This window comes from Gallus gallus, chromosome 6, assembly GCF_016699485.2.
Source record: "Gallus gallus isolate bGalGal1 chromosome 6, bGalGal1.mat.broiler.GRCg7b, whole genome shotgun sequence".
NCBI classification, from domain to species: Eukaryota; Metazoa; Chordata; class Aves; order Galliformes; family Phasianidae; genus Gallus; species Gallus gallus.
The window spans coordinates 14,140,537-14,167,605 of NC_052537.1; the positions used below are offsets into that span (position 1 = coordinate 14,140,537).

A 27,069-nucleotide genomic window follows, 5' to 3' on the forward strand; every position below is an offset into this window, starting at 1 on the left:
GGTGTGTAACCTGTCACCATGATGCTGTCACTGTGGTGGCTTTCTAGCTGCAGGGAGGGGTGATAAAGACCGGGGGGGGGGGGGGGGGGGTATGGCAGCACTGCAGGAGGCTGTGAGTGGCAACTGACACTTCTTTCCAACCTGTGTTCTGCACCCCAAAGTCCTCCAGTTAGCCCCCTCTTACAGCTGGCAGCAGCTGCTCCACGTGTACCATGCAACTGAGCGTCTGTCTTCCCCTGGGATATAGTTGTGCAGTGCTTCATCACTTGTATGTATGTACTTCCATGTTGCTGGCTCACGCTTTCTCTTTTCAGAGGCCCACTGTTAACACCCACCTGCAGAAGGAAGCCTTTCTTTGAAGGAACACACCAAAGTACAGTATTGTGGTAAACTCACAGAGTTAGACCAACAGTGTTGTTATTAAACAAAAAGTGGAGGTGAAAGGTTTAGAGACCCATAAAAAATTCTGAGAACTCAAGGAATGTCACTACCGTCACTTAAGTAAAAAATACAAACAAACTCATGGCCGATTCAGAAACAGGTGTGACTCCTGGAACAGGTTACCAGCTCACCATCTTGCTGTGGTGGCTCTGTGCACAACAGTGTGACTCCATGGGCTGGGGAAGGCCACGCTCACATGGGCTTTTGCATTTTGCCCATGGAAAGATGAGAGGATCTGCGTGACACTTTGTGCAGGCAGCTGGGTGAGCAGACCGTGTGCCAAATGAGGACTTTATCTAATAAATAAATAAAGAGATCGATAAATAAATAAATAGATAGATAAATAAATAATCTTCTGCTTTACAGTGGAAATCTGAGGGGGGAAAAAAAAGCAGGAGACAGCGATCCGGATTTTCTTGTCGGATTCCCCCAGCTCCAACGTGTCACTATCAATCGTTGTTCCTATTTCTAAGGGTTAATTTCAGGAACGTTCCGGGGCCGTTCACCACACTTCCCTCCGTCCATTCACAAAAAAAGCCCAGAACACCCTCCGAACGGAGCGAGCCCCGCCGCCTGCTCCCCGCTCCCCGCCGCCCGCTCCCCGCTCCCCGCCGCCCGGCCCCGCTAGAGCTCTCCCGCACCGCGGGCACCTGCTGCTGCAGCTCAGCCACCTCCCGCGGCCCTGCCCGGCCCTCAGCCCCATTCAGCCCCGTTCCCCGGCCCCGAGGGGTGGTGGCAGCCCCCAGCCATGTCGTGCCGGGCTGCTGTGGAGCAGGGCGAGAAAGATAGGCTCCGCGGGGAGTACGGCGGCGGGGGCCGGGGCCGCGGCAGCGCCGTGCGTTAGCCGCTGCGTCATGACATCCTCCGAACCGGCAGCCCTCCCCCCGCCCCTCCGCGGCTGCGGGGACCACTGCGCGGCGGCAGCGATGGACCTGCCCGGGCCGGCGGGACCTGTCGGAGCGGCCGCTCGCCGCCACCTGTGAACAGCCTCAGCCCCTCGTCGCTCAGCGCAGCGCCCCGCCACTCGCCGGCACGCCTCCCTCACCGCCCGCAGGACCCGGCGGCCCCATGGGGAGCCGGAGAGCCGTCTGAGCCGGCACCCCCTCGACGCAGCGCGGCGTCCCGGGCCGTCCCGCACCGCACCCTCCCGCGGAGCGCGTCCCCCGGCGGCGTGCGGAGAGGAGGGGCGGGAGCCAGCGGCGCCTCTGCGCGTGTGGGAGCAACAGCGTGAGGAGCGGCAGCCTGCGCCCTGGAGCGAGCTCCCGAAGGATGGGCGAGGAGGCGGCGGCGGCAGCGCTCGCGCAGATGGGCCAGCGGAGGATGAATTAGGAGCCACAGAAGGCTGCTGCCGGCACCGCGGGGGGAAGAGGAGAGGAAGGGGCTGGACTTGGAAGAGGAGGAGGAGGAGGAGGAGGGTGCGCAGGGGGGACTGAGTATCGCTAATAACAAGTTAAAGACTAATAACAATAATAAGAGAGCACCTCCGGGAAGATCCGCGGCGGAGGCCGAGCGATCCCCGCGGCGACAGCGGGCTCGCAGCGCTGGGGATCTCGGAGAGACGCTCGGCGGCATCGGCGTGTGGCGGTGGTGGTGGATGATTTTTTCGGGGGTGGGCGGGCGGGGGCTGCGTATGCGGGAGAAGGAAGGGGTGGGAAGCTGAGGAGCGGACTACCTTGCCGTTATTATTATTTTTTTTATTATTATTATTTTTATTGCTATTATTTACACCGCGCAAGGAGGACGCTCAGAATTCACCGGCCTGCCGGCTCCCGAGAAGGGACCGGGGATTGCGGCGGTCGCTTTTCTTTCTCGATTTTTTTTTTTTGTTTATTTGTTTGTTTTGATTTGGCTTTTTGTTCTCCCTCCCGTTATTTCCCCTTTCCCGCTGAGCGGCGGCAGCAATATGGCTGGTGATGGGCTTTTTGGGGGGCGCTGGCGGCGGGAGGAGCTCTCGGCAGCCCCTGCGCGCCCGGCTCGCTGTTAGCTATGGCAAATGGCAGCGGCGGCGGCTCCTACCCGGGCGGCAGCGGCGGCGGCATTAGAATGAGTAACAATATCAACGCCAACAATCTCAACACAGACTCGTCCTCCTCCCCCGTCAATGTGCCCAAGATGGATGCGCTCATCATCCCGGTGACCATGGAGGTGCCCTGCGATAGCCGCGGACAGCGCATGTGGTGGGCTTTCCTCGCCTCATCCATGGTCACTTTCTTTGGGGGACTGTTTATCATTCTGCTGTGGAGGACCCTCAAGTACCTGTGGACTGTCTGCTGCCACTGCGGGGTCAAAAACAAGGTAACTCCCCTCCCCTTCTTTTCCCGGTGGCGGTGTGGCGGTGAGGAGGAGGAGCGGAGCCCAACCTCTGCCCGGGACACCTCTTGGCGGTGCGGGAGTGCCACGGGGCTGCGGGCGGGTGGGCGGGCGACAGCGCTCTGCAGGGCCGCCTCGTGCTGCGACACGGGGAGCGAGGCTGGCGGTGGTGGGTGAGCCCCGAGAGGTGCCCCCGGCTCCCTTCGCCCACGTGTGAACACGGCTCTGGGGGCACCGAAGTGGTAGCGCGATGGGTCGGCGCGGTTCAGAAGTTGTACGCACCGCCGGGGCCGCGCATGGCGGACGGGCGACGGTACTCGTTGTGCGGTGCGAGCCCTCCGTTCTCTGTGTGGGAAACTTCAGCAAAATTAACGAGGTGTACTTCTCACTCCAGTCAATCTTTTTAAGGCTAGTTCTGCACGACTCTAGATTCTCACCTGTCACGCTTCTGTCTCAAAAATTAGGTGTAAGTATCTAGAGGTGTGAGTATCTGCTAGAGTACATTCATAAGTAAGACACTAGATCATATTTCTCTAACCTAACTGTGATATCTTGGAAGCAACCTTTTGCGTTTTTGTGTATGACCGGCAGGAAGAAAGTGTAGTACGTGCAGTAAGTTCGGCTTCAGCTCTGAAGGTTTCCATCAAGCCAAGGCTGAGAGCTCGCCTAGGTCCAGGCTTTCATTTTTGTTTAAGACAAATGGGATAGAAAGTGTTAAGACTCTGTATTTGTTACAGTGGATTTTGACAGACCCCAAAATAGATGAGCAGCTGGAGTTTCTCCCCTTCCCTTTTCACATTTTTTGGATTACAAATGGAATAATATCTGCTTCAGTTATTCCTGGCACACGGACACCCACAAAAACATACACACCTTTTAATATATGGTTGCTAGGTTGCTGGTTTGCTTTGACGTACAGTGAGCTGTCTTCCCCTTTCTCCTGTCTCCTCCCCTTGAAGCACACTCCACAGGGCTCCACACAGCATCCAGCACCTATGGGAACCAGCACCAAAGTTATAGTGCAAGGGGCTCCTGCTTTGCTCGCCATGAGCTCAGTGAGTGCCTGGTAGTCTGAACAAGCCCATCCTCTGCCATTGGAAGGTGGGTCACTTGCAAGGAACTGGGCCTATCTATGGAAGAAGGGAGTGCGAGAGATGGAGCATAAATAAAAGATTTTAACTTGGCCTTAAGCTGTAGGAAACCTTCCAGGCTGTGTTACTTTTCTGTAGACGTGTTTTATTCTGTACAAAACCAAACCCAAACTTTTTCAGAGATCTGTTAGCCAGGTATGATGACAAAACTCAAATGCATTTGTGATAATTCACGTCTTGTAAAATACCATTTCCTACAAGGCAATTTTCAAGTGGTGGAGTATTTTAGAATTACGCTCAGTTTCTTCTGTGTGTATTTAGTATTCTCTGCATGATGAGACAAAGCTGCAAGGGCTATTGGGGATCCTGGAGGAAAAGAAAATCCTACAGGTCATTGCCAACTGCTTCTTTCCTTGAGAGAATTAAAAGTGGAGTGAAGAGGCTTCTGAGCAGAGTTCCTATACGTAATGTGCTGATGGGTCTTGGTCCAACAGTCCATTGTTGGGGTATAGTTCAAGCAGATGATTTAGCTCTTTTTCAGTGCAGAGAAGCACATCTAAATTGTCTTTAAAACCTTTTGGGCTATACATATCTGTTAGTTAAATAATAGATGTTATTAAGGGGTTCCGACTCTTACAGTCTGAGTGATTTGACAGATGGCACTCGCATGGGGTTGCAAGATCTGAGTGTTTCACATATGTGAGACCTGGAGGAGCTGCGATGGCCATGAGTGTCCCTGGGGCAGGAGGACAGAGAGGGCTTTGCAGGCAGGGGGAGATAGACGTCTCCTTTTAGATCGTGTCTGGTACGCTTGTAAAGGTTTCCAAATCTCTGGTGAGCAAGAACTGTCATGGGCTGATCCTGCATTTCTTCCAGGCTAAAATGGGGTGGGGGAATTCTGTGTGGATAAGGAGTAACTAGTTACTGGAGAACACTATTTTTACTAGTTAGGGTACAAAGGTGGAAAGAAAGTCTAGAAGTGTCTTAAACTTGGCTGTTACCAAGCACATGCTTTGTGCCGCATGGTTACTTGGGGCGGGCTGACAGGGCTGCAGGTGAAAAATGCAAAAGTACACACACGCTATGTCAACTGTATTGGATCTGCTAGTGAAAGCCATTACACAAGAAGCAGCTCCTCCTGCTGTGGAACTGAAGAAGTTTTTTCTGTGTTAGGACCTATCCTTCCCTCTGCTGCTCTTGTGCTGCTCCACAGGTTGCAGCAGAGCTGGCTTGCCAGCATCCTCTCAGCTGCTGCATAGAGTGGTCCCAGTGAGTGAGCTGAAAGAAATCTTTCTCATGTCTGTGTCTGTGGCTTCTTGCTGGATAATTCACATATATACTCTAAAAGGTGGAGGGCACAGAGTTGCTATCCTAACACCTATGTCCATATGAGTTATTGCAAAAACTTCAATTTTCTTCCTGCTATGTTCTAATCTCAACATTACATTCCTCAGATTTTGTCAGTGATTGTCAACTTTATTTGGTGAATGTGAGCCTTTTTAATGGCTGCATGGAAGGATTTAGAATTTTTTCTCTTCTCAACTCATTGAATTTAAGGTTGGACTTTAAAATTGTGGCATAAACAGTTTAACATTTTGTGGTATGAAATTTCAGTATGGAATTTTCGTTTTCGTGGAGATAAAGTCAAAGTATTGTAAGGTGAGAATACAAAAACTTCTGGTAACAGAATGATAAACCCTGCTTCTTGAAACTCCATATCTAATTTATGTCACCATACACTAATAGAACATTAATATTAATCATGTATTAACAATGATTGCTGAAGTTACAGGATTTGTATTCTGTATGCTTCCTTTGTAAGATGACATTTATTTAAGTCTGTGAAAAAGAAAAATGTAAATCTTGACCTGTGTCATGTCATCAGTATTTCACGTAATGTGAACCATTACAACTGAAGCCCCTGTTTTACTTTAGTGAATTTGGTTTATAGTTTTATATGTAATTTTTACAAAATTGGCTACAGTGATTTTGCAAAGGCATAGCAAATGATGAATATTTTTCTATAGTGTTTACATGCACATTTTAAGAAAAGACTTTATTAAACAACTTGTCTTCTGTTTGCCTTGTGTTTGCTCCTTGATGGGCTCATTCCTGTTTGTGTATTGAATGTAGCATGTGAGATTTTCATTCAAGGAGCCCTGAGCAATGCTATTAGTTGGGCTTGTTTCTGGAAAAATACAGAAAAAGAAAGTGATGTACACAGTTACACAGAGTAACTAAATATTGTTATATGATTTGTAATCTTTTGATTTTATGGATCTGTAACTGTGTTTTGTATACTCCTGAGGGGCAATTTCCATTTCATAAACATTATATGATGCTCAGTGTTGGCTTTGAACGAGCTCTTTAAGAAGAAAGTGGTGCCATGGAATGTGAAAGGCCAAATCTGGGGCACACCATTCCCGAGGTTGGCTGTGCAGAGATTGTGGGCTGTCCCTTTATGAAAAGGGGTGGGCTGGACCCTGTGCCCCTACTCCTTGGTGTGTCATTGTCACTGTGCCTACATTTGGATTTCAGTGTTTCCTTCACAGAATCCAGGACTCCTCTATGTATCAAATGAATCCCACAATTATAGATGGCAGTTGCTGGCCTGCACTGACAAGCTGCAGAAGTCTCCTGTGATATTAGTCTGCATATTTTGGAAATTTAATAAACTACAGAGTGCTAGATTGGGCCAATAGAAACTGACCAACATTCCTGTTTGTTTTCAATAGAAAAGTATAAATTTTACGGGAAGTACAATATTTGCTGAAGGTTTTCATGAAAATTTAAGAATTTTCATCAAGGCCTCTGAGTCCTGGAAAATTAATTTCTAATTTCCTTAGAACAAGAAGTGCTTCTGCCACATTGCCTCTCAAATAGCCAGGTTGATTGATTTCCTAGCAGTACCTGAGTAAATCTTCAAATAAAACTGGAGAAACAAACTCAAAGCAAGGCACCATCTACTCAGAAAAGTAGAATACGTTAGAAGACACATGTGGGCACACAACACAGGAGATGTCTTCACTTAAATCTGCATTGAGCATGCATGGAAACCTCACTTTGACTCCCTCAAAGAGCAGAAGGCAATGAACAACTGGGAGCTCAAGAGATTAGCAGTGGGCTGCGAAGCGTTATGCCCTTCGGTCACATGCTTGATTGGGATCACAGAACAGGATCATTACTATCCCATGTCTGTCAGGTGGTCTGTGTTTAAGTGCTCTGTGTATGTCCTGCCACACAGGTGGCCAGCTGGGACACAGCACGGCACAGGGGTCAAGGGCTGGGAGAAGGGGAGCTGGTGGCTCTGTGCAGATGGCGCTGGGACAAGTGGAGAAGGCAACAATGTGGAGAAGGGTGTGCAGCTCTGTGCCAAGCTGCTGGCCTGCTGTGAAATAGGAAGCACTTTCAGCTCTCTGGAGCTCATAATGGATTTCACATTTTATAAAGACATGATCAAATTGGTTATGTATGTAGAAAAGAAAATGTATGGACAAGGATTTAAGCTGTAAACCTAACAATCTCGACAGAAATGTTATTTTGATGCGGTGCTATACTTATTCTCAAGGCTTTACAAAGCATACATTTAAGGAGAAAATCTGTGCTCAGAAAATTTGCAGCTCTCACACATTTGCAAATCTGTAGGTGCTAGTTGGAAACCATTAGATTTCACATTTTTTTGCAGTTTAGCACAACATAAGAAATGCCTGCAATAGGGAATAAAAAGCTTTTTAATAACAGCGATCTACGTACTCAGTTTTGAAGCTGTGGGATTTCTGAATGCAGAATGAGGACAATTTACAGTCCCAGATACAGAGAGATTGAAAATTTTGAGAACAGTGTTTCTAAGTATAAGCTCTGCAGGGACAGGATCTAATGATTATAATTAGGAAAGCAGTGATGTTCCATGTTTGTGCTGTACTGTTGCAAGAAAGTGGATTGAGAATCTTAGTCATTGAGTGTCCTTCCTGGGACAAATCTTAAGCAGTGGTAGCAGTAATCTCTAGTCAGCAGGCAACATGCAGAACAATGGTCACTGGTCCCCCCAGAGGGACTTGTGGAGATTGGTTCTGCTGCTCTGTGGAATCCAGCTCACACTGATGAAAGTTTATGTGAATTTCATGGTTGGCTGGTGATAAGTTCTGCAAGATCAGACTCTAATTCAGACGCAGTGATGCGTTCTAGTGTTAAATGGTAGGACAGAAATTCCAGAGAAGTTAGTGAGATGGAAGAATAAAATAATTTTGGAAGAACTTAGGAGATCAGGTGTCCTCTTGGTATTCCATTAAGCATACTTACTGACATTGCTTATAATGATGCATTTTACACATATGAAGATTATCAAATTTTCAGTTGGAAGTCTATGAAGTGTATACAACTCAGAATTTTTCTAAGGGAAAGATTGCTGGAGCATTACGTGTGTTCATATTAATAGTTGAAAATGTATTTTTCTCTCCCATCTATTATTTCCATGACAAAAGAGACTGCAAGTGACAATACTATCACAAAATGCTGTGTTTCTGTACTGGGTTTGGATGGTGCTACGTGTTTGAGTGCTTACAGCCTGACTCTTGCTCCCACCCTGTGGAGTGCTAAACCCTATGGGATCTCAAGGCTGAAGTAAAGCTTATACCAACCTCACACAGGGCTAAGTACACAGTCCCAGATTTGACCCATAGGCTATTAAGTGCAAGTATGCTTTTTATAGCACATAGATCGTCTTAACTGATAAGAGAAGGTGTCACTGTAGCAGAAGTTTCTGTTAGCTCTTTTGCCAATAATATATCTGTACGGGTAAGTGAAAAAAGAAGATACCTATCTTCCATGCCTGTCAGAGATGTATTGGTCAGGAAACGCCCATTTTGAATCCTGGTGGTATTAATAGCGTGAGAATACGGCGGGTTTGCATCTTTGAAAGGAACAATTTATTCCCATATATAGTATGCGTAGTTCTGTTTAAATGAATGTGCTGTCACTGACATGTGTTGAGCTCAGTTTGCTTTGAGATGATATATTGCATATATTTGTCAGCTCGAGAGCTACAGAAACTGAGAGTGTTATCCAAAGCCTGTTGAAATAGAGGGAGACAATCTTAATAACTTTATTGGTTTGGACTCAGGCCTAGATGCTCACAGCGTTCTAGATGAATCAGATTTTTTTTCAAACAATTATTATGTTAACATTTTAAGCTTTTAAAAGCTTTCTTCTTTTATTGTAGAGACATATATTTACTTGGCTTGTGGCTGTTACGTCTGGGATTTTGACATTAGAAACAATATTTAAAGATCATATGAGGTCTGTTTCTGTTCCATTTAAGACCACACCTCCATTCAGCGCCACTGCTCTTGAAAGTCAAAACATGTGTGCTTGAACTTTCAGCAGTATCCTGTCATTGCATCTATCCTCCAAACTGATGTTTCACACTGCATGTTTCTTAGGGAGGCAGTCAGCTTACATTTTATTGAACTGACAAAGGTCTTTTGCTCCATGGCTCACCTGCAGACAGGGAAGTGTTAGCAGCTTTGCACATGCTTAACGTTACCACCTCTGTTACCCAGATGCGCAGATATCAGAACTGCTAACATAAAGTGGTTAAAAACAGACATCTCATTACCAAGCCAGAAGGCTGCTGAGAAGTGCTGTAACATAATAAACAATTGTAATGTACCAAAACAACTGAGCTAGAGTTTGAGAGGCTTGTCACTATAACTGTTAGATATAGCTCTACTGTGTTGTGTTTTTATTGATTTTTATGTACTGAGGAATAAATTTGTAATACAGGTTTGTTTCCCTTTGTCCAAGCAAATGCTGACTAACCATGTTATTTTCTTTTTTTTTCTTTGTTTCATTTATTTCATGATATCCTCTAGATTTTTATGTAATGTGATATCTCTTACTTTTTAGACTGAAAAGGTGACTTGCTCTAAATATGCTATTAATGATGAGATTAACTTTAGCACTATTGCTGCTGGATTAATTTTCTGCTTTAAGCTTAGGGTAAACATTATAGATGTGTCTTTTAAAAAAGCTGTTCGTGAGTGGTGACCTTTATATTACAAAAATAGAATGATTGTAGTATGATTCTTTGTTTAAGCATCTTGTAATTCTTTTTTTCTATTGTGAGCTCTGTTTAACTCTCTTGTGGTTATGCGCTGGTATTCTGCTGGATGTAAATTATTTGAAACAGGTTATTAGCTTCTTTGGCCTATAGAGATCATAGCTGGTATAGAGCAGTAGAGCACTTCAGATGCTTTTGGATATCCTGGTGAATCCTCTAGCTACAAGTGGTTTGCTGTCACTTTAATTGTGCATTTGCCAATCAACAGGTCAATGTTGTGTTTTATGTTTTCTAGGTAATCCTACTATGACTACTGTTTTGTAAGGAAGCTGATAAACTCTATATGAGTTTTAAGGACTGAAGGAAAGAAACCCTCCTTTTGCCTTTTTCTTGTTATCACTTGGAACAAGAGAACTAGCTAGTTAGCAGAAAATACTGCAGGGTATGTTTCTATGTGGTGCAAATGTTTTCCAGCATAAAGAAATTTTTTAAATGTTTTAGTTATACACTTCTGATAAGTTGATTGTACTAGGTGGGAAGTTTTCACCAAATTCTTGTGTTAATTTTCTTCTGTTTCCAATACTTTTATATCTCAAGTCTTCTGACTCCATCAGCATGAGAAACATTGTACAGGTGTTTGTATGTTCACACAATTTTCATGTTACTTAAGGCTTTCAGGAGAAATCTATTCTTGTTTTCTTGAGTCCTTTACCATAGTTTTATTTTTTCTCCTGTGGGGTAAGGTTAGGGTGAACATTTGCTTTGTTGTGATTTTATAGGGAGATGTGGAACATGTTGTTTAGGAGTTATGTCTTTGACTGAGAGAGAGTCTGGTTTTTGGTATAAGACCATTCAAAATTTGACCTAAGTTCTACTTTACCTCCTCTGCTCCTCTGTACAGTTGTAAGTTATAGTGTCATCTTTTCATGAGTAGTAAGAGAATTCATATTCTGTATCTGTTGTTCCTAAAAAATAACAGTAAAAAAAAAAAATCAATAAAAACTTACAGTTTGTTTTTGCTGTTTGCTTCATTGGAATGTGTCCCTAGAATATAATGAAATTTTCATTTTTGAGAAGTGGAAAATGCTGTCCAGTATGTTTAGGTTTTCCTCTGCTTGGACTATTTAAATGATAACATTTGAATGTTAGCTTAAATGATATGTACTATAGGAAAACCTTGATATCCTTGAGTTGAATGGTAAGATGTAATTCCAGGAGCAGAAGGAAAAGAAAATAATGTTTTTGATTACCAATTGAAGTTATTAAGTTATGAGTAATTTTTAAAGAAAACTCACAGCAGCTATTTAGGTTTAGTATGTGAAACTAAAATCAATACTTTCCCAAAACAGCTGTTTATACACCAGAATTTGTATATAAGATCTAACTAAGGAGTTTTATTTCAGAGACAGTGATAACTTCAGGTGTTTTTAGAAGGATTCATTGTTAGTCTATTTTTGAAAAGGTATTTCCTTACTTAGGTGTTTATCAGTGAAGATAGCTAAAATCCAGATGTCTTTTTTTTTTTTTTTTTTTTTTTTAATGTTGACCTTACACCATATCCTGGACTTCAAGCTGAATAGGATCTAGCTAATCTCTTGGCTTCATTGTTTGTGAAGTTATGCAGTCTCTTAAAGCTCTTTAAAGCAGAAGTATCTCTTGCATTAACATCTAATACTCTAATTTTAGTTTTGTTTTCTTAAGAGATTGATACATACCCCCTAAACAAAAATACTTATTTTATTCAGTTTATTTATTTATTTATTAAATCTAGCTCAATTAAATATAAGTGAAAAACAAGTTTTTAACGGTTTTGAAACTGGGGAGTGATCAGAATAGGTTGTCATTTCTATAGCTACAGTTATTTTAATAAGGCTGTATATAATTAGTACAAATATTTATTTTAATAAGGCTGTATATAAACTTTTGCCTTTTGTAGCTATACATGTGATTATTTGTCTTTGAGCTTGCTTTCTTTAAGGTTAGAAGTACCAATGGCTCAGTGAATAGGTCTTAGTTTTATTCCTGTGCTAGCTGTGTAGAAAAGTAAAATGCAGCCTTACAATTAACTGGAGAAAGTTTATTCAGAGGCATTCCTTTCTTATTAAGGAGTGGTTGAATGAGGGAATGGATTTTCATTCATGGTTCATAGAGGGAAATACTTAAACATGTTAGGTGCTTTTTTTTTTTTTTTTTTTTAAAGCAACAAAGAAAATCCAGAATTTCAAGAACTTCTCTGTTTGCTTTATGTGCATGGAGAAATAGAACATTCAGTTTTGCAACATGTAATATTTATTTCTGAGATAGCTCAAGGGTATGGCAGAAAATACTCCAGACTTACACTGGGTGTTGAAAGAAGAAAGCTGCTGGTTTACAAATTACCAAAATCTTTCACTAATGATCAGCTGGGGGTACAGCTGCACCCTATTAAGAGGTGGGTCAGGCTGAGTTGATTGAGGAGATGGGTGTGCTGAAGGCTGGGATCATGGTAGGTAGATCTTGAGGCCGTTGTTAGCATTTACGCACCCTTGAGAAGATAAGAGAGCACTAATTTGGTTGAGCATGCCTGTTTACAGGATAAATTCTGTGAAGGTGTCTGAGCTCTGTGATGTGATGTTTACATCAAATTTATGAGTTTATGTGAAGTAAAAGTGTTGTAGACTGTACCTGATCTGATTTAATGGCTGTTAAGCTAGGGTGTATTATGTATCACTTAGAAAAAAACACAAATTTAATCCAGCTGAGCAAATTAAGCATTTTCTGGCTTCAGTATTTTTGGTTTTGCCTTGTAAGACTGGATTTATTGTCCTAAAGTCATGGTTTGATGCTACTAATGGAATCCAAACTTCAAAGTCTCTGAGGAGGCTCTCAACAAAGCCTCTGACCTGACTGTGCTGAGGACAGGTTGTGACTGTCAGCTCCTAGCAGCTCTTTTTCCTTAAATGGCATAAGCATTTAAGGGTGCTCTTACTGGGCAGAAAGGACTTCCTGGATGAAATGTGAGTACTGAAAAGTTTTAAATGTGAAGTGACTTAATTATTAAGCATCAGTCTAATTGACATTTTACTCTAGTAGATATGGAAATATAATATTAATTTCTTGATGTCCATTTGGTGAATATGGCTTTGTTCACGTCAGTATTTTAGCTGAAGAATGAATGTACTTTTGTAAGTAAACTCTAGGTTTCCCGGAGTTGCTTAGTGGATTGCCTTTAGCAAAAGCTATGCAGGAAGATGAGCTCCAGCACATCTGATAGCTGCACTTACATTCTATCCTCAGAGCTAGCCTTGAAGGTATGACTGCTGAAGGACAGCTATAGCAGGAAGCTCTGATATTCCCTTAATAGGCCTTGCTTTTTGCAAATAGCAGGTAGTCTCTGATTAGACTGTGCTTTTAGGGAAAAATGCCAGACTAGGTTTTTGGAAACCTTCTGCCTTTCCTTTATTTCTGAGGTGAGATTTTTTAATTTATTTTAAACCAGTTCAACCTATGCAGTTATCTACAATTGTGTTTCCAGAGAGCTCTTTCTGTTACTGTGTTGTAACATTGTTTTTGGAATTGTGTTTGCTCTCCTGGGCTTCTGTCTGTGCCCGGGCTGCTGCGGCCCTGGCTGGCTGCCCCAGGCTGGCTGCATGCTGAGGATGGGGCAGTGAACCAGCAGGCTGGCAAAGATGCTGTTGAGACCTGTGACTTTGGATGACACATAATGGCCTTAAAATGTCACAGGTTGGACTGTGAAAGAACTATTGATTTCAGTATAAATATTCCAAAATGACCTCTTACATTTTTTATTTACTCTATGAGAATTTTGAAGAGTTGGCATGGATAAATATATTTTATATCTTGACTGAGAAGAAAAGAAATTACTTTGGGACAGTCTGTTGAAGCAAGTGTTGCCTCTTTGAACGGGGTGGTGGATGGAAAGTGTCATAGTCTGTGGTAAGGAAGTGATAGAGCTTAGTGCTCAAACTCTTCAGGGTTCTCATGGTATCAGTGAAAATCTGGGGGAGAAAGGGTCTGGAGCTTTTACTTTCAAAACATTTCATAGAAGTGGAGAGATTCAATTAAAGGTAAAAAAATTCTTCAAAAGCTTCTGGAAATGTAAAAAGATTGTAACGATTGTCTCTTGTATATTTCTATTGTCAGCTCAGTAAAAAAATGTTCTTTTATAAGCAAGATGTAGAGGCACCATTTGAAGTCTGGGCTTTTTTAATTGTTATATTTTTTCAGATTGAGTTGTCTTTTCTTTGGGACAAGAAGTTTTGGAAACAGACTTTTTTCAGATGTGAATGTCTAATTCTAGTTTCTGTTGGTTTATAAAATACACCTTGGATTTTCAAGAGTATTCCAATGTTGGCTACTGTAGGCTATTGTTGAGTTCTGTAGAAAATACGTATTATATTTTCTTGTAAAACTGACCGACCTAATTGTGATGAGTAAATGAAATTGTGCTCAGTAAGCTGATGGAAGTGACAGTTCATCTGAAAAATCTCAAAGCTAATTGCATGTCTGAAGAGTATAGTAGTGCTTTAGCCATTAATGTTGGTAAAAGTAGAGGGCTTATTGTGTCTTTGAGTTGGGATTGCTTCCTGGGTATTTGATTTTATTTGGCCAAGTTATTTTTTGGCTTATTTGGGTTCATTTCTCATAGCTTAAAAGACCAATAAACTATACTTAAATATTAAATATTTTTATTTTTAAAAATGACTGATTTTTAAATTAGTGGTTTTGTGTGTATTCTTTTGTAGACAATACTACATCGATTCCAAGTATTGGAATAATCATTAGGTCATTCAGAAGTTGATTACGGGTTGCTTCTATTTGTCTTCTGGCCTACAGCTTTTGATTAGTCATATGGTCTTGAGTCAGCACCTGTAAGCAAGTCGCCAGACTTGTGGAGGAGAAAACTTGATTTCTTACATGGTTGCATGACACTAGGAGCTGAAACAACATGAAGATGTTTTAATATCAGAAGAGATGCATTAAGCAGGCAGACTCCAGAGAGGTGGCAACACTGGTTGTAATCCAGTCTGTGTTTCATATTTAGGTTTGAAGCAAAATTTATTCTTCTGCTGGGTTGAATCTTCTGCACAATTTAAGCTCAATTTAGAGGACTGAAAGGTTTTAGTAGTATTTTGTGCAAGTGGGAAAATTCATTACTGAAGCTCCAAAGTAGTGCTTTAAAATGTTCCGCTCTATACAAGGAGCACAGTGTATTTGAAATTGGACTTAGCAACTTGAAAGGTCCATTTGAAACCTCAAAACACCGAAAGGAGTATGTGAACGATGTTTTATTATTGTAGTATTCAAAAGTCATGCAGTTTCCTGTCAAGTCCTATTGCTGCTTTTCATGAAGGGGTTATCCTCTGCACCTGAGTTTAGGTGGCAAGGAGTGACAGGAGGGAAGGAGATTATACAGTACTAGTTTGCCTATGTGTCTGGAAAGCCGCCTGGTGATAAGAATGAGCAGAAGTCTTCATGAACAATTTCCTGCTCGTTAGTTAGAGTTTCTAAGGAAATGTGGTTTGCAAATCCTTTAAAGCAGTTGCCATTTTAAAAGAACTGCAGGAGATTAAAATTAATGTAAGAAGATAATAAAAGAATTTTAAAGTCTCCATTATGAATGAAACAAAAATTTAGCTACAGCATGTAGAGGGATTTGTTGGAAAGAATCAACAATTAACATGATGGAATGAAAGCTTAAAAGGAGAGAATCTATGTGGTTTGTTAGGCAGAGTTTATGTGGTGCACTGTATGTGCACAGACTGATGAATATGCTTGCTCCATAGCCTTTTTTTTTTTTTTTTTGAGTACCTAAATTCATACTGACTTTAAAGAATAAGGTTACTTTTAGAGTCTAGGAAGGTTCCCAGAAAAACATATGCTTGTTGATTGTACTACTTTTAGCTTTTTTGAACAACACGTGCTCTCCCCAGATATCTATTTGTGAATGTTGTATTCTGTTCTTAGAAGGAAAATCTCCATCTATGTTCTTTTTCTGTAACCAAGAAAGGAAAGAACCAGGGTTCTTGTCAGTGCTTTACTCCTTGGAAATCCTAGGAGACGGGGCAAATTAATTAAATTTAAAATGGGCCCATCTGGTAGTGTTAGCAGTGCCAGGGGAGAACAGGTGAAAGAATCTGAGCCAGAATAAACATACAATGCATTATGTAACTTGTAATGTAATTTGTAGCACATCACAAAAGAATAATCAGTGTTAGATTATTAACTGTTTGTTTAGAGCATCACTTATAAGTCAAAGGGTTCATGCAATGTTGCATTTGAAAAACTTGTTTCTGTTGTACTGCTAATAAACTTGATATTTTTTGCTGTTAATAAGACACATGCAATTAATCCATCCTATAAAAAGTATACAACTGCCTGTATATGTTTGCTTGAAAATTAATAGATTAAAATTATTTGAACTGAAAAAGGTCACTATTTCAGGGTAGTAGTGTAACTGTTTAGAAGGAAAACTATTATCTTTAATTAAAATAATCAAAGGTATGCTATCAATCAGTTTTGCTCAGAAACTGGTATTTTTGTAAGAAGAATACAAAATCTCTGTGCAGACATTTTTGTTGCCCAAATTACCTTGTTCTTTAAGTACTTTGCAGTACATTCAATGCAGTCATAGTATCACTGGGAATAGAAATGTAAAAATGACTGTAAAAATTGAATTGTATTACCTGAGTTAGGAGGCATGCAAAAGATAAACAGTGTAAACACTGGAAAGAAGTGAATTAGATTAGAAAAGAAATAGCAGGGAAGAGATTAAAGGATGGTATCTGTCTGTAGTTTGGCAATGTTCCTTAATGCACATGCCGTTTCTGTAATGGTACAAGTTAGGCACGATTTCTATGTCATTGGCTGCGTTATGAAGCATATGTTTTATAGGAGACTTCTAATGCACAGTCTTTGGGGAAATGTTTCATGAGGGCAGAGCAAGTGCTTGGGCCTTTCGACATGAGTCTAAAAGAAATGGAGGAAATAGGGCATAGAGCTTTTTTGAATGCTAGTAGCTGATTGGTTATATATTTATCCAGCTTAAAGAAAGCTCACTACCTACCTTTAAATGAAATTTCATCCTCATCCATTGTTTTTTTTTTTTTTTTCTGCTTTCTTTGAGCTTTTATTTCTTACTGTGTGATTTTTCACCTTTTTGGAACCACAATACAAAAGCCTGATGACAATTTCACATGAATTTGTCTCTCATTTTACTTGAATTTCCAGTCCTTGAAGTGAAAGATTTGAGTTTCCTTGGTAGATTGCATAAATCTTGGCTGACTTTTCATGGTGGAGAGAATTGAATTTCATTTTTAATAAATAATGTAGTTCTGCCAAAATTGGGATGCTTACAGAACTGTCAGTTCAACTTCATTTTATTTAGTGGGGGAAGGGAAAAGTTGAATTTATGAAAATTTTCTTTTCTGACTGAATATAAATATTTAACTTCTTAAAAGTATTTTCTATTTTATTTCTTTTTTTTTTACTGTGAAGTGGAAAAAAAGAAAGCAAATTAAAAGCTTGATTCACATTCTTTATTTCAAGTATTGTATCTTGACACGTCTTTATAGTTGCAAGGAGATCTTTCTGAGTAATAAGGAAATATGTTGAACTTGAAGTTCTATGCAATACATAAATTCTACTTTCAGCCTAGCTGTTCTCTGTGAATGTTTCAATTCCTAGGACATAACTGTATCCTGTATGTATAAAAGACATACATTTTTGTATATTATGTATGCCTAAATCTGTTATTAATAGTTACACCAACGTTAGGAGTTCTCATATTATGCTGCTCTATCAGGATAAGTAAACTTGATGCTCATTTTGATGTCTATAATAGGTTGCAGAAAGCATGCAAGAGTAATTTGGTATGTTTCTTGTTTTGTGGAGAAAAATTCTATAACCCCCCCTCAAATCAATTAGATAATAAGGAAGGATTTAGTATCTAAAAAAGCTGTGAGCAGCCCTTTAATATGTTGCATTGGTTTTCAATAATTCTTTTATTTTCTTACCATTGTAGATTTCTTGAGAACTTTATGTGGTTTAGTTGTTGAAATAGCTATTATAGCAGAGACATAAATGTTGTAACAGGCAAACTTCACAGAAGCATGGAGTGGCTTGGGTTGAAAGGGACCTTAATGCCCATCCAGTTCCAACCTCCTGCTGTGGGCAGGGCTGCCACCTTCCAGGTCAGGCTGCCCAGGGCCCCATCCAACCTGATCTTGAGCACCTTCAGTGATGGGGTACACACAGCTTCTCTGGGCAGTCTTATACCAGTGACTCAACACACTCTGAGGGAAGAATATCCTGCTACAGTCTAACCTAAACCTCCCATCTTTTAGTTTAAAATGTTTAACTCTTGTCCTATTACAAAGTCCATGCAAAAAGCCTGTTCCCTTCGTGTTTATTAGCTCACTTTACATACTAGAAACCTGCAATGAGGTCTCCCAAGAGCCTTCTGTTTTCCATACTGATCAAGCCCAGCCTCCTCTGCTTTTCTTTATAGTAGAGGTGTTCCAGCCCTCTGTGCATTTTCAGGGCCCTTCTCTGGACCCACTCAAACAACTCCACAACCTTGTGCTGGTGGCCACAGACCTGGATGCAGTACTCCAGAAGGGGCCTCATGAAGGCTGAGCAGAGGAGAGCAATTGTGCCACTTGCCCCACTGGCCGCCCCTCTTTTGATGCATCCCAGGATGCAGTTGACCTTCCTAGCTGTAAGTGCTCACTGTGACCTGTGTCAAGATTTTCATTCACCAAAAGGGACTCCCAAGTCCATCTCTGCGCGTGAGTTCTTTCCCAGTCTGTACACATATCTGAGATTGCCTGACCCAAGTACAAGACCTTACATGCTTACTGAATAATGAGCCCTCAGGAAGGTTTAACACAGCTTCTCAAGACTAGAGTGAAAGAAAGGGAAGTGGTAAGATGAGAGGAGTGTACGTTACGGTAGGAGCTGGTCTGTGAAAATAAAATGTTATTACATAATTGTTAAGATTTCTTCGTGCATCTGTGCCTTTCTAGGCCATTTCTCCACTCATCTTTGGAGTCTGTATAGTTCGCTTGATTGTCCTGTGCAGTGTTTGTGGATTTAGCTCTGTAATGCTGTTTTCTTTCATCCTGTCTGAAGTTGCTGCTTCCCACACAGAACAGCAATAAATTACATAGGAGTTAGCACTCCATGTTTGGATATTGCGTTGTTTCTTTTTTTTCCCAGAGGTGAACATCAGAACATGGAGGCCTGTTGCCTCCAGAGTGTATTTTATATTTCCTCGTTAGTGGCAGAATTTTGGCAAGACAGATTACAGAGAGGGTTTAATACTGCTTATGTATGTTTACGTGAGAAGTAGATTGATACTGCAGAATATTTCACATTTCAAAGAGAGGTCTGAAATAGTTATTTATAATATATATGGGAAGCTAATGCTTATAATATTAAACAAATCTTTGCTACTCCACAGTGTTGTCTAGTTAAGTTGGAAAATGTGTGGTGCATGGTTCTTATAATATGGCAGTTTTGCATCTAAGATAGGCATCTTCATGTTGTTCCCCTCCCCCCCCCCAAGAAAATCAAATAACTCTTCCCTTCCACTGTCACCCTTCCAGCCCCCACCCCCTTTTAACCTTCAGGAGTGCTATTCTGAGCTGAGTTAGGCTACAAGTGGATTTAGGCAAGAAAGGCTTACAGCTGATTGATCAGTAGTACTCTGTCATTTAAAGGTGCTCTGAAATCTTTGGCTTCCAAATGCACCAAAATGTCTACAGCCTAACCTCTGCTGAAGCTGTGATTGCTCAGTACTGGTGAGGTATCTCACCTTAACAACTGATTTCCAATTTATCCAATGACTTTCTGATTATCTTGGCATTGTTCAATAGGATCCTTTTATTCTGTTTGGAAGATGGTCTCTTGCTGCAGAGCTTAATGTTAGGAAGTAATCATTAATGATTTAAGTATAGCTTAATTACCAGATAATAGCAAAAGCATTCTACTCCATCCTTTCTTGATGAGGCTAAAATAAAAACTAGTCAAATTTTATAATTTAACGCAGTGATAGTTGCAGCAAAGAGGAAAACCTAATGTTTTCTCTCAAAACAGTTACTGGTGGAAATTGATTTTTAGAAGTTATCAGCAAATAGGTTCTGGTCATTGCTAATAAAGCAGTAATTTAATAAGGTTCTTAGAGCTCCTACATGTGGTTACATACCAGAAAATGTGTATTATGTTACTACTGTCCCCTAGTGATACTTCCTGAGTAGGTACTTCACAAGTACTTCTTGGAAATGGATGTCTTTGTCAATCCAAAATATCTGTACAGAGACCTTTAAAAAAAAAAAAAAAAAGTTAGTGTGCTGAGAGATGCCTTCCAAGAAGTTATGCTGTATTGCTTTTGGTCATCCATTCTTAGTAGCTTTATTTTTCCAGCTCAGTGACTAACCAGTTTTTTTTTCCCCAAACCATTTTCCAATGAAATACTCCTATCTCACAAATGATCCCCACTGCTTAGCCAAACGTTCGTTAGGTTACCCGTTCTTTTCTTCTCTTCACCTTGCTGTGCTTCATTCTGTTTGTAGAGGTTAATACACATGACATCTTCTATGAAAAGAAATAACATTCTCTATGTTCAGGGGTGTTATCCAAGTTTATATTTTTTTAAAGCATCTAGAAAGTCATCCTAGTCAGGTGAAATCATTTTCACCTTCTTCATGATGTCCTGAGAAGTCTCAGTTTGTAGTGAAGTCAGTGGTAGTTGCGTTTCTTAAATCAGTATGGAATTCTTAACTGCATAATCTATTACTGTTATGGGTAAGAGTGGGTGAGTGCCAAAGCCTGAAATACAAATACATAGATTTAGAATCCAGTCCAAGAATCCAGCCTAAGCTCAGCAAATCCTGGGCTGGAACTGGCGGCCTTCTAACATAAGCAGTTCAGGTCCAAAGCCATTCATTGTCATCTTAGTTAAATTCCAGCATTTGAAAAGGTCAACTCTTTAATTCTTTAAGTATCTGAAGTCTTCTGATAACAGTTGTAGGGAGTTTATCAAGTTTGAAAACATGAGAATGACAGGTTTTTGTGATATCCTGGACAGTCTGTTTTCAGAGATGAAATCTTCCCTTTAAACACTTGCAGACTGTCTGGAACTTGTCACTGAGATGAATAATTTAAGGAGAAAGACAATCAAAATACTAAATAAACCTTGCAGGGACTGGTATTGAATAGCACCAGTAATACTGTAACCTTGTGTTTTATTTCTGGCAACAAAAATCCCAGAGGGGTAATGGAGCATTATGTGATTTGGGGATCTTTTTATTTTTGAGATTTCACATAGAGATCCGATAGTTTCATGTTTTCCTTTATTTTTCATTAAATAGCATTCTTAGTGAAACAAGAAAAATGTCTCCTTTTAGCTTTGGACAAATGTCTAAGATTTTGGTTCTGCATCTATATCTATATCTATATATATATATACACACACAAATATACAAAAATATGTATGTATATATATATGCGTGTGTGTATATATATGTGTGTGTATATATACACACACAAATATATATATTGTGTAGAAGTGACCTTGTTAAGAATTGTGAAATAATGCATGTTCAGTTAGGTTTTTCAGGATCATTATAAAACACGGGTGCAAAACATCCAAATGCAGTGGAGTGGCAGCCACTGAAATTTGAATGAACTTTATAGAATAGGAAGCTGGGAAAAGAGCTGGCCAGCTACAGATCTCAGTAAAAATGTGTATGGGTGTGAAAAACATCAGTCATCAGTGAAGTGGAGCATAGCAGCTGTGTAAGAGCACATGGAAGCATTCCAGAAAGAAAGAGGAGCAAGGAATACTACACTCAACATAATTTTGGCTTCAGGTACTCATAGCTATTCAATGAAATTTCACAAGAAGTTCAATTAAAATAAATATAAATGCACTGCATATGATTAGTGAAAGTTTTTCAAATGACTCTAGGAAATGCAGATCTTGATGTTGATGGAAAATTGTGTTTTACAGTAAGAAGTTGGGAGATCTTTGACTATTTAAGAACCTTCAAAGCATTATTCATTTCTGCATGCTTGTATCTTTCTCTGGTCTGTGTCCCATGTACTCTACTCCACTTCATCCTTGATTTACATAACATGAGTAAGATCATGTTTCCTTTTAACTGTTTGTGTCTGCTTTTCTGAATGTATTATGCTATTTCCTTCAAGAGAGGAGAATGATGACAGCAACAAAAAAACTGCCTACAGAAAATGGAGTGCCAGGAAGTTAAGCTTTAAAGGAGTATAAAATCAGCCAGTCAGAGAATGTGCATATCCCAGAAAATGGAAAGATGGAGCAATTGTGTGGGAGAGGGAACTCCCCAGCCTTGTAAAAGGAGGACGGAATACTGAATGGGCACAGGGAATGGCCTAAAAGCATTCTTCAGGCATCAGTAAACCCAACAATACTAGAAATAATATTGCGTTCACCACCCTGCTTTATAGAAAGAAAAATTGCACTATGCAAAGAAAATTAATGTATCTCATTCTTACTGCCAGTGCTAGGAGCAGATCAAAAATTTCAGTATAAAAGGAATGAAGAATAGCTGCTATGAACCTTCATGAGGTGGAATGTTTTCATTAAGTGTGGTTGTCTTAGAAGATGAAGAGCAGGGTTATGGGGGAAAAAAACAACAGGTACTGCATCGTTTGGGATGATGAATGGCAGAAAACAGGGTAGGAGACTTGGATAGCCTACAGGAAGTTGTGGCTAGAAAAAAATATTTTTACCAATATTTTGGTCAGTGTCTACTGGCTCCTTTTTAGCCAGTATAAATAGGAAAAGATTGTGGTACATTGCTATTGGTCTCAGTTTATCATCCAAACACTCTTTTCACTGACTTTATTGGGAATATTGCATTCTATCCAAAGTAAAAATATTTCTCCTCGGTGTTTATAAAAACAACAAAGCAGTTCCTTAAATAGATTGCCAGTTAAATTTCCTTAGAGCATTTGGAGACCAATGGACTATTGTGAAAGTTCTCTTTCTTTGAAACAGGCCTGGGGTTCTAATGGAAACAAATCTCACAGTAAAATGAGGATAATTCATGTTCACCACAGGAACAAGAAATTTGCTTTGTTAAAATGGAAGGATAAAATTATGTGATTGCTGTACATCTCTTGGAAGGACAACTTCTTAAATGACACATTTATAACCCTTGGGAGGGCAGCAGTATGAGAAGGATTTTATGTTCTTTTTTGATGAAAGATATTCTTAAATATGAACTACCTATGATAATTCCAAAGCGCAAGTATGAAGAAAATTGCTTTGTTTTGTTCAAGCTTTAGAGAATTAAGGAATCACCAAAGTTGGAAAAGACCTTCAAGATCATCCAGTCCAGCTGTCCACTTACCACCAATATTTCACCAATAAACCTTAGTCTCTTTACTACAGATCTGAATGTTTCTTGAACACCTCCAGGGACAGTGGCTCAACCACCTCCTTGAGCAGTCCATTCCAGTGCCTGAAGAGAAGTAGTTAAGAATATAGTAGTATGATATGGAAAGAAGAGAAACCTATATGATGCCAGTATAAATTGATGCTCCTACTTGCAGCTGTCTCAGCTTTATGAGGTGATCGGAGTTTTAATTGAAGCAGATAATGTTGGCACAGCTGTGATTCCCTGCTGAAATAAAAGCATCATAATGTCTTTTTTCCTCTATTAATCACAAAAGAAAAAAAAGGACATTTACTTTGAAGGTAATTAGGAAGCCTGGTATGCCTGTTGATTCAACTATTGCATTTCTATGCAATTGGTCAATTGGAGAGCTATGTAACAAAATATTGTCTATGCAAGATGTCTCTTTCTATGGATCTAATGCTAGTATCACTTAGACAAAATAAGCAGAGTGATTGAAAATATTAAATGGAACTTTGATCACTATTTGGGTATGTGGGTCAAATCTTTAGACCTCAAATCATTGAGGTCTAAGAGATAAAAGGTAGATAATATATTTAGAAAAAAATGTGTTTCTGATGCCATGGAAAAAATCCTAAGTGAAAGAGTGACCATCACAGTATCTGCACTGTGAAGTCTTACCACATGGCAATTGTTGGGTCACCATGTGGAGGCAGCTGTAGAAGGGTGTAAAGTACATGAGATTCATGCCTCTATACTGAGTGGCGAAATGACAGAAATGCTCCCAAGTAGTTTTAAGTCCCTAAGTGTACAAGCTAAAGCTTTGATTGTGGGTTTCCAAGTGTCTTGAGCCTCTGGAAAGTGGGCTGTTCAGCATAGCTATTCACCCCAAGTGGTTGATGACTCTAACTCCTCTGCTTTCTATAGTAACGGTAGCATCTGCTGTTCTGCAGAGACCAAAAGGTAAGATATTGGTGTGTTTATCATCTGTAGCATAAATTCTGGGTGTGTATGAATGTATGAACCCATGAGACTGAATTCCTCTATGTCTTTCACAGCATGGTGTGCCATTGCAAATGAGCATTTGGAGCTTTTGGCTCTGGTTGTAGTGGGACAGTAAAACTGACGTATTATTGTCTCATGAATTATTAACGTGTGGGATATTAGCAGATTTTAACTTAATAGTTTCTCAGATAGTTTATTGTATCATGCAAAAATCATACCAAATGTGAGGCAGAGTTAAGTTAGGGCATTCACAGTATAGCTCTATTTCTCACAGAGAAACTGTGAATAGACTTCTCACCTTCGGTGGGGCTGAAATGAAGCTGCATTAGCTGAAATGGAAAACTGATGTTACTTAAGTGTGGGAGGGAAAATGCAGTCCCAATTGAAGGAGGTGTTCACACTAAATCATTGAATCAGATCAAATTGAGGACTTGTCCTGAGACATTTAGCCACTTCCCCCCCTTCTTCGGACTTAATGAGAAGACGAGAGGTGCATTTTAATGAGTGAAGCTGTGAGACCACACACGGTTATACTGAGAAAACAAGACATCTGAGGTCTGAATGGCCAGACTGTTCTTGAGTTTGTTCAAAACAAATTTGCCTCAAATATGAATCTGGTAAGCACATTTTGACCACAGTCTTCTGGTAACCGACATTCATCACTGCAGGAAATTTCCTCTCCTGCAGTTGTATCTTAGTAATTAAGGAAGCCCAAAGGTATGATGAAACTTGCCTACTAGAATGGTGCAATGTGGTCCAGCATGGAGGAAAGCAAAATAATTCAGACCCACCTCTAGGTTTATGCTTGACTGCAGGATGATAGGTGAAGGCCTCAGAACTGCAGATGTTTTATCACTGGCGCCTCTGAAACTGAGAATGTCTTTATTTATGAACTGTCCAATATTTATTCAGTTTAGAAAAACATTACACATGCAAGGGTATGCATCACTGGCATTAATACTTTCAAAGACTTTTCTTGTTATAGTGTAGCTACTGGTTAATGGTTGACCTTAGAGTTAAGTCATACTATATTTACATAGGAAGGCACAGCCTCAATGCTGAGGATTTAAGGGTGTGGTTTCAGCTGTGATGCAGAAATCTTATTTGTTGTGCAATAGGATGTCTGAGAATGTAAACCAGAAAATTGCATCTAATTGGGTGCATGCTTGATGATCTAAGATGTGCAGATACTCTATGGTCTAATTATCATATTTTGATTTCTGTTTTTTTAAAATGAAATTCAAGTGATAATTCTGACGTGATCATTACCGTTACATTTATTCTGCCTCATCTTGAATTTTTCAGCTATTTTCTTTAACTTCTGGTTTTCTGATGGAGATGTCTTTATAATTCCTATTGAAAAGCTATTAAACATGTTGAATATTGCCTTTTCATTCTGATAGACCTGGTTACAAAGGAGAGCTGCTTTCTGACTCTCAAGAGACACAAGCATTAACTTTCTAAACCATGATTATAAAATAGGTCTGTAGAGTCCCTTCTTATTGGCATTACTCAATATTCCCTTCTGTATTTTTAGGTGTTTATTTTTACCAGTTTATATAGGAAGTTAGCTGTTTGAGAGATAAGTGTCTAGTAATTGAAATGTGGTATTATTTATTTACCTTCTTGCGATGTCAGAAATCCAGGCTTGTGATTCCCTGCGGGAACCTGGAAGAATGTTTCTTGGCTCTGAACCCCATAACGCTTCATAACTAATAATGGGGATGAAGTGCAATGGGTGAATGTCAAGATGAGCTGTGAAAGGCTGGCTTGCTTGCAATTGGCATTTTAATTCAATGACTTACACCACGTGTTAAGTTCATGTCAATGCTAATATGAAATGCTTGCAGCCTGCAGGCTCACACGAGTCTCTGCTTCCAGATCTTTTAGATATTTAAATGCTATGTGATGCTTGTCTACTGAGCTCTGCTTCTTAAGTATGAATTGCTTAGAATGAAATGAAAACTTTCCAGCCCTATTTTACATATTTTCTCTGAATATATTTTCCAAGACTGAAAAAGCTGCCTCTATTAGCAGTTAGGGAAATAACTATATTTGCACTAAGCCATCTACTCAATACTAGTCAGACACTGCATCTTTACCAAGTTTGCTTAAAAGGACTTAGTTTAAAAATCTAAAATACTTATTTTCTATATACCTAAATGTTATGAAAATGTTTATAAGCACAGACACACTGATGCTCTGTGAAGAGAGAGCTTGTCTTTTAAAATAGGCAAGGCCAGAACAGTGCATTTTGACTGCATAATCAACAGTGGTACATAACCATCCTTCTTTGCAAGTCCTTCTTTGAAGTTTTACTCTTAGATGTTTTATAAATTTTTTGTGTTACTTGAGTGAATTGAAAGTGAATTTTAGGGAGAAGTTTTAAAAAGTCTAAAGCTGTGTGGGTCAAAATACCACAGATAAGCAAACTAAAGGCTGTTGTGTGTCTCTTTTTATAATCATCATATATAATCTATCACTGTATGTTACCTTTTATTATCAAAGATTCTTATGAGCACAGAGACTCAATATACAGGACATGTTCAGTGAAATTTTTATTTTGCCCAGTAGGACTGAACTTACTTAGCTAGTGAAATATAAGAGTAATTACTGGACCAAATATTCTCTGGCATACTATGTATCTTGAGGTTGAAACATACTCTGTTTAGTAATGTTATAGGCAAACAGAATTGTGAAGCATGACAAGTCAGCACAAGTAGCTTAAAAAGATATGAAGATCTTGAAAGATGAAAAGACAAGT

General features: G+C 40.0%; 1 protein-coding gene across 50 annotated transcripts in view; it reads left to right on the forward strand.

Moving 5' to 3' along the window:
* Nucleotides 1–1,335: 1,335 nt before the first annotated feature.
* Nucleotides 1,336–27,069, forward strand: part of KCNMA1 (potassium calcium-activated channel subfamily M alpha 1) — a 443,671-nt gene continuing 417,937 nt past the window's right edge. For 46 of the 50 annotated variants that reach the window (XM_015288158.4, XM_025151438.3, XM_015288167.3 and 43 more), the window contains exon 1: nucleotides 2,409–2,736. In XM_015288158.4, the coding sequence (XP_015143644.1) occupies nucleotides 2,428–2,736 (309 nt within the window). In that variant the 5' untranslated portion in view covers nucleotides 2,409–2,427. Of the gene's footprint in view, nucleotides 1,857–1,903; nucleotides 2,029–2,072; nucleotides 2,737–27,069 lie in introns of those variants that run through there. The other 4 variants (XM_040702202.2, XM_046942681.1, XM_040702201.2 and 1 more) reach the window with 4 other exon arrangements.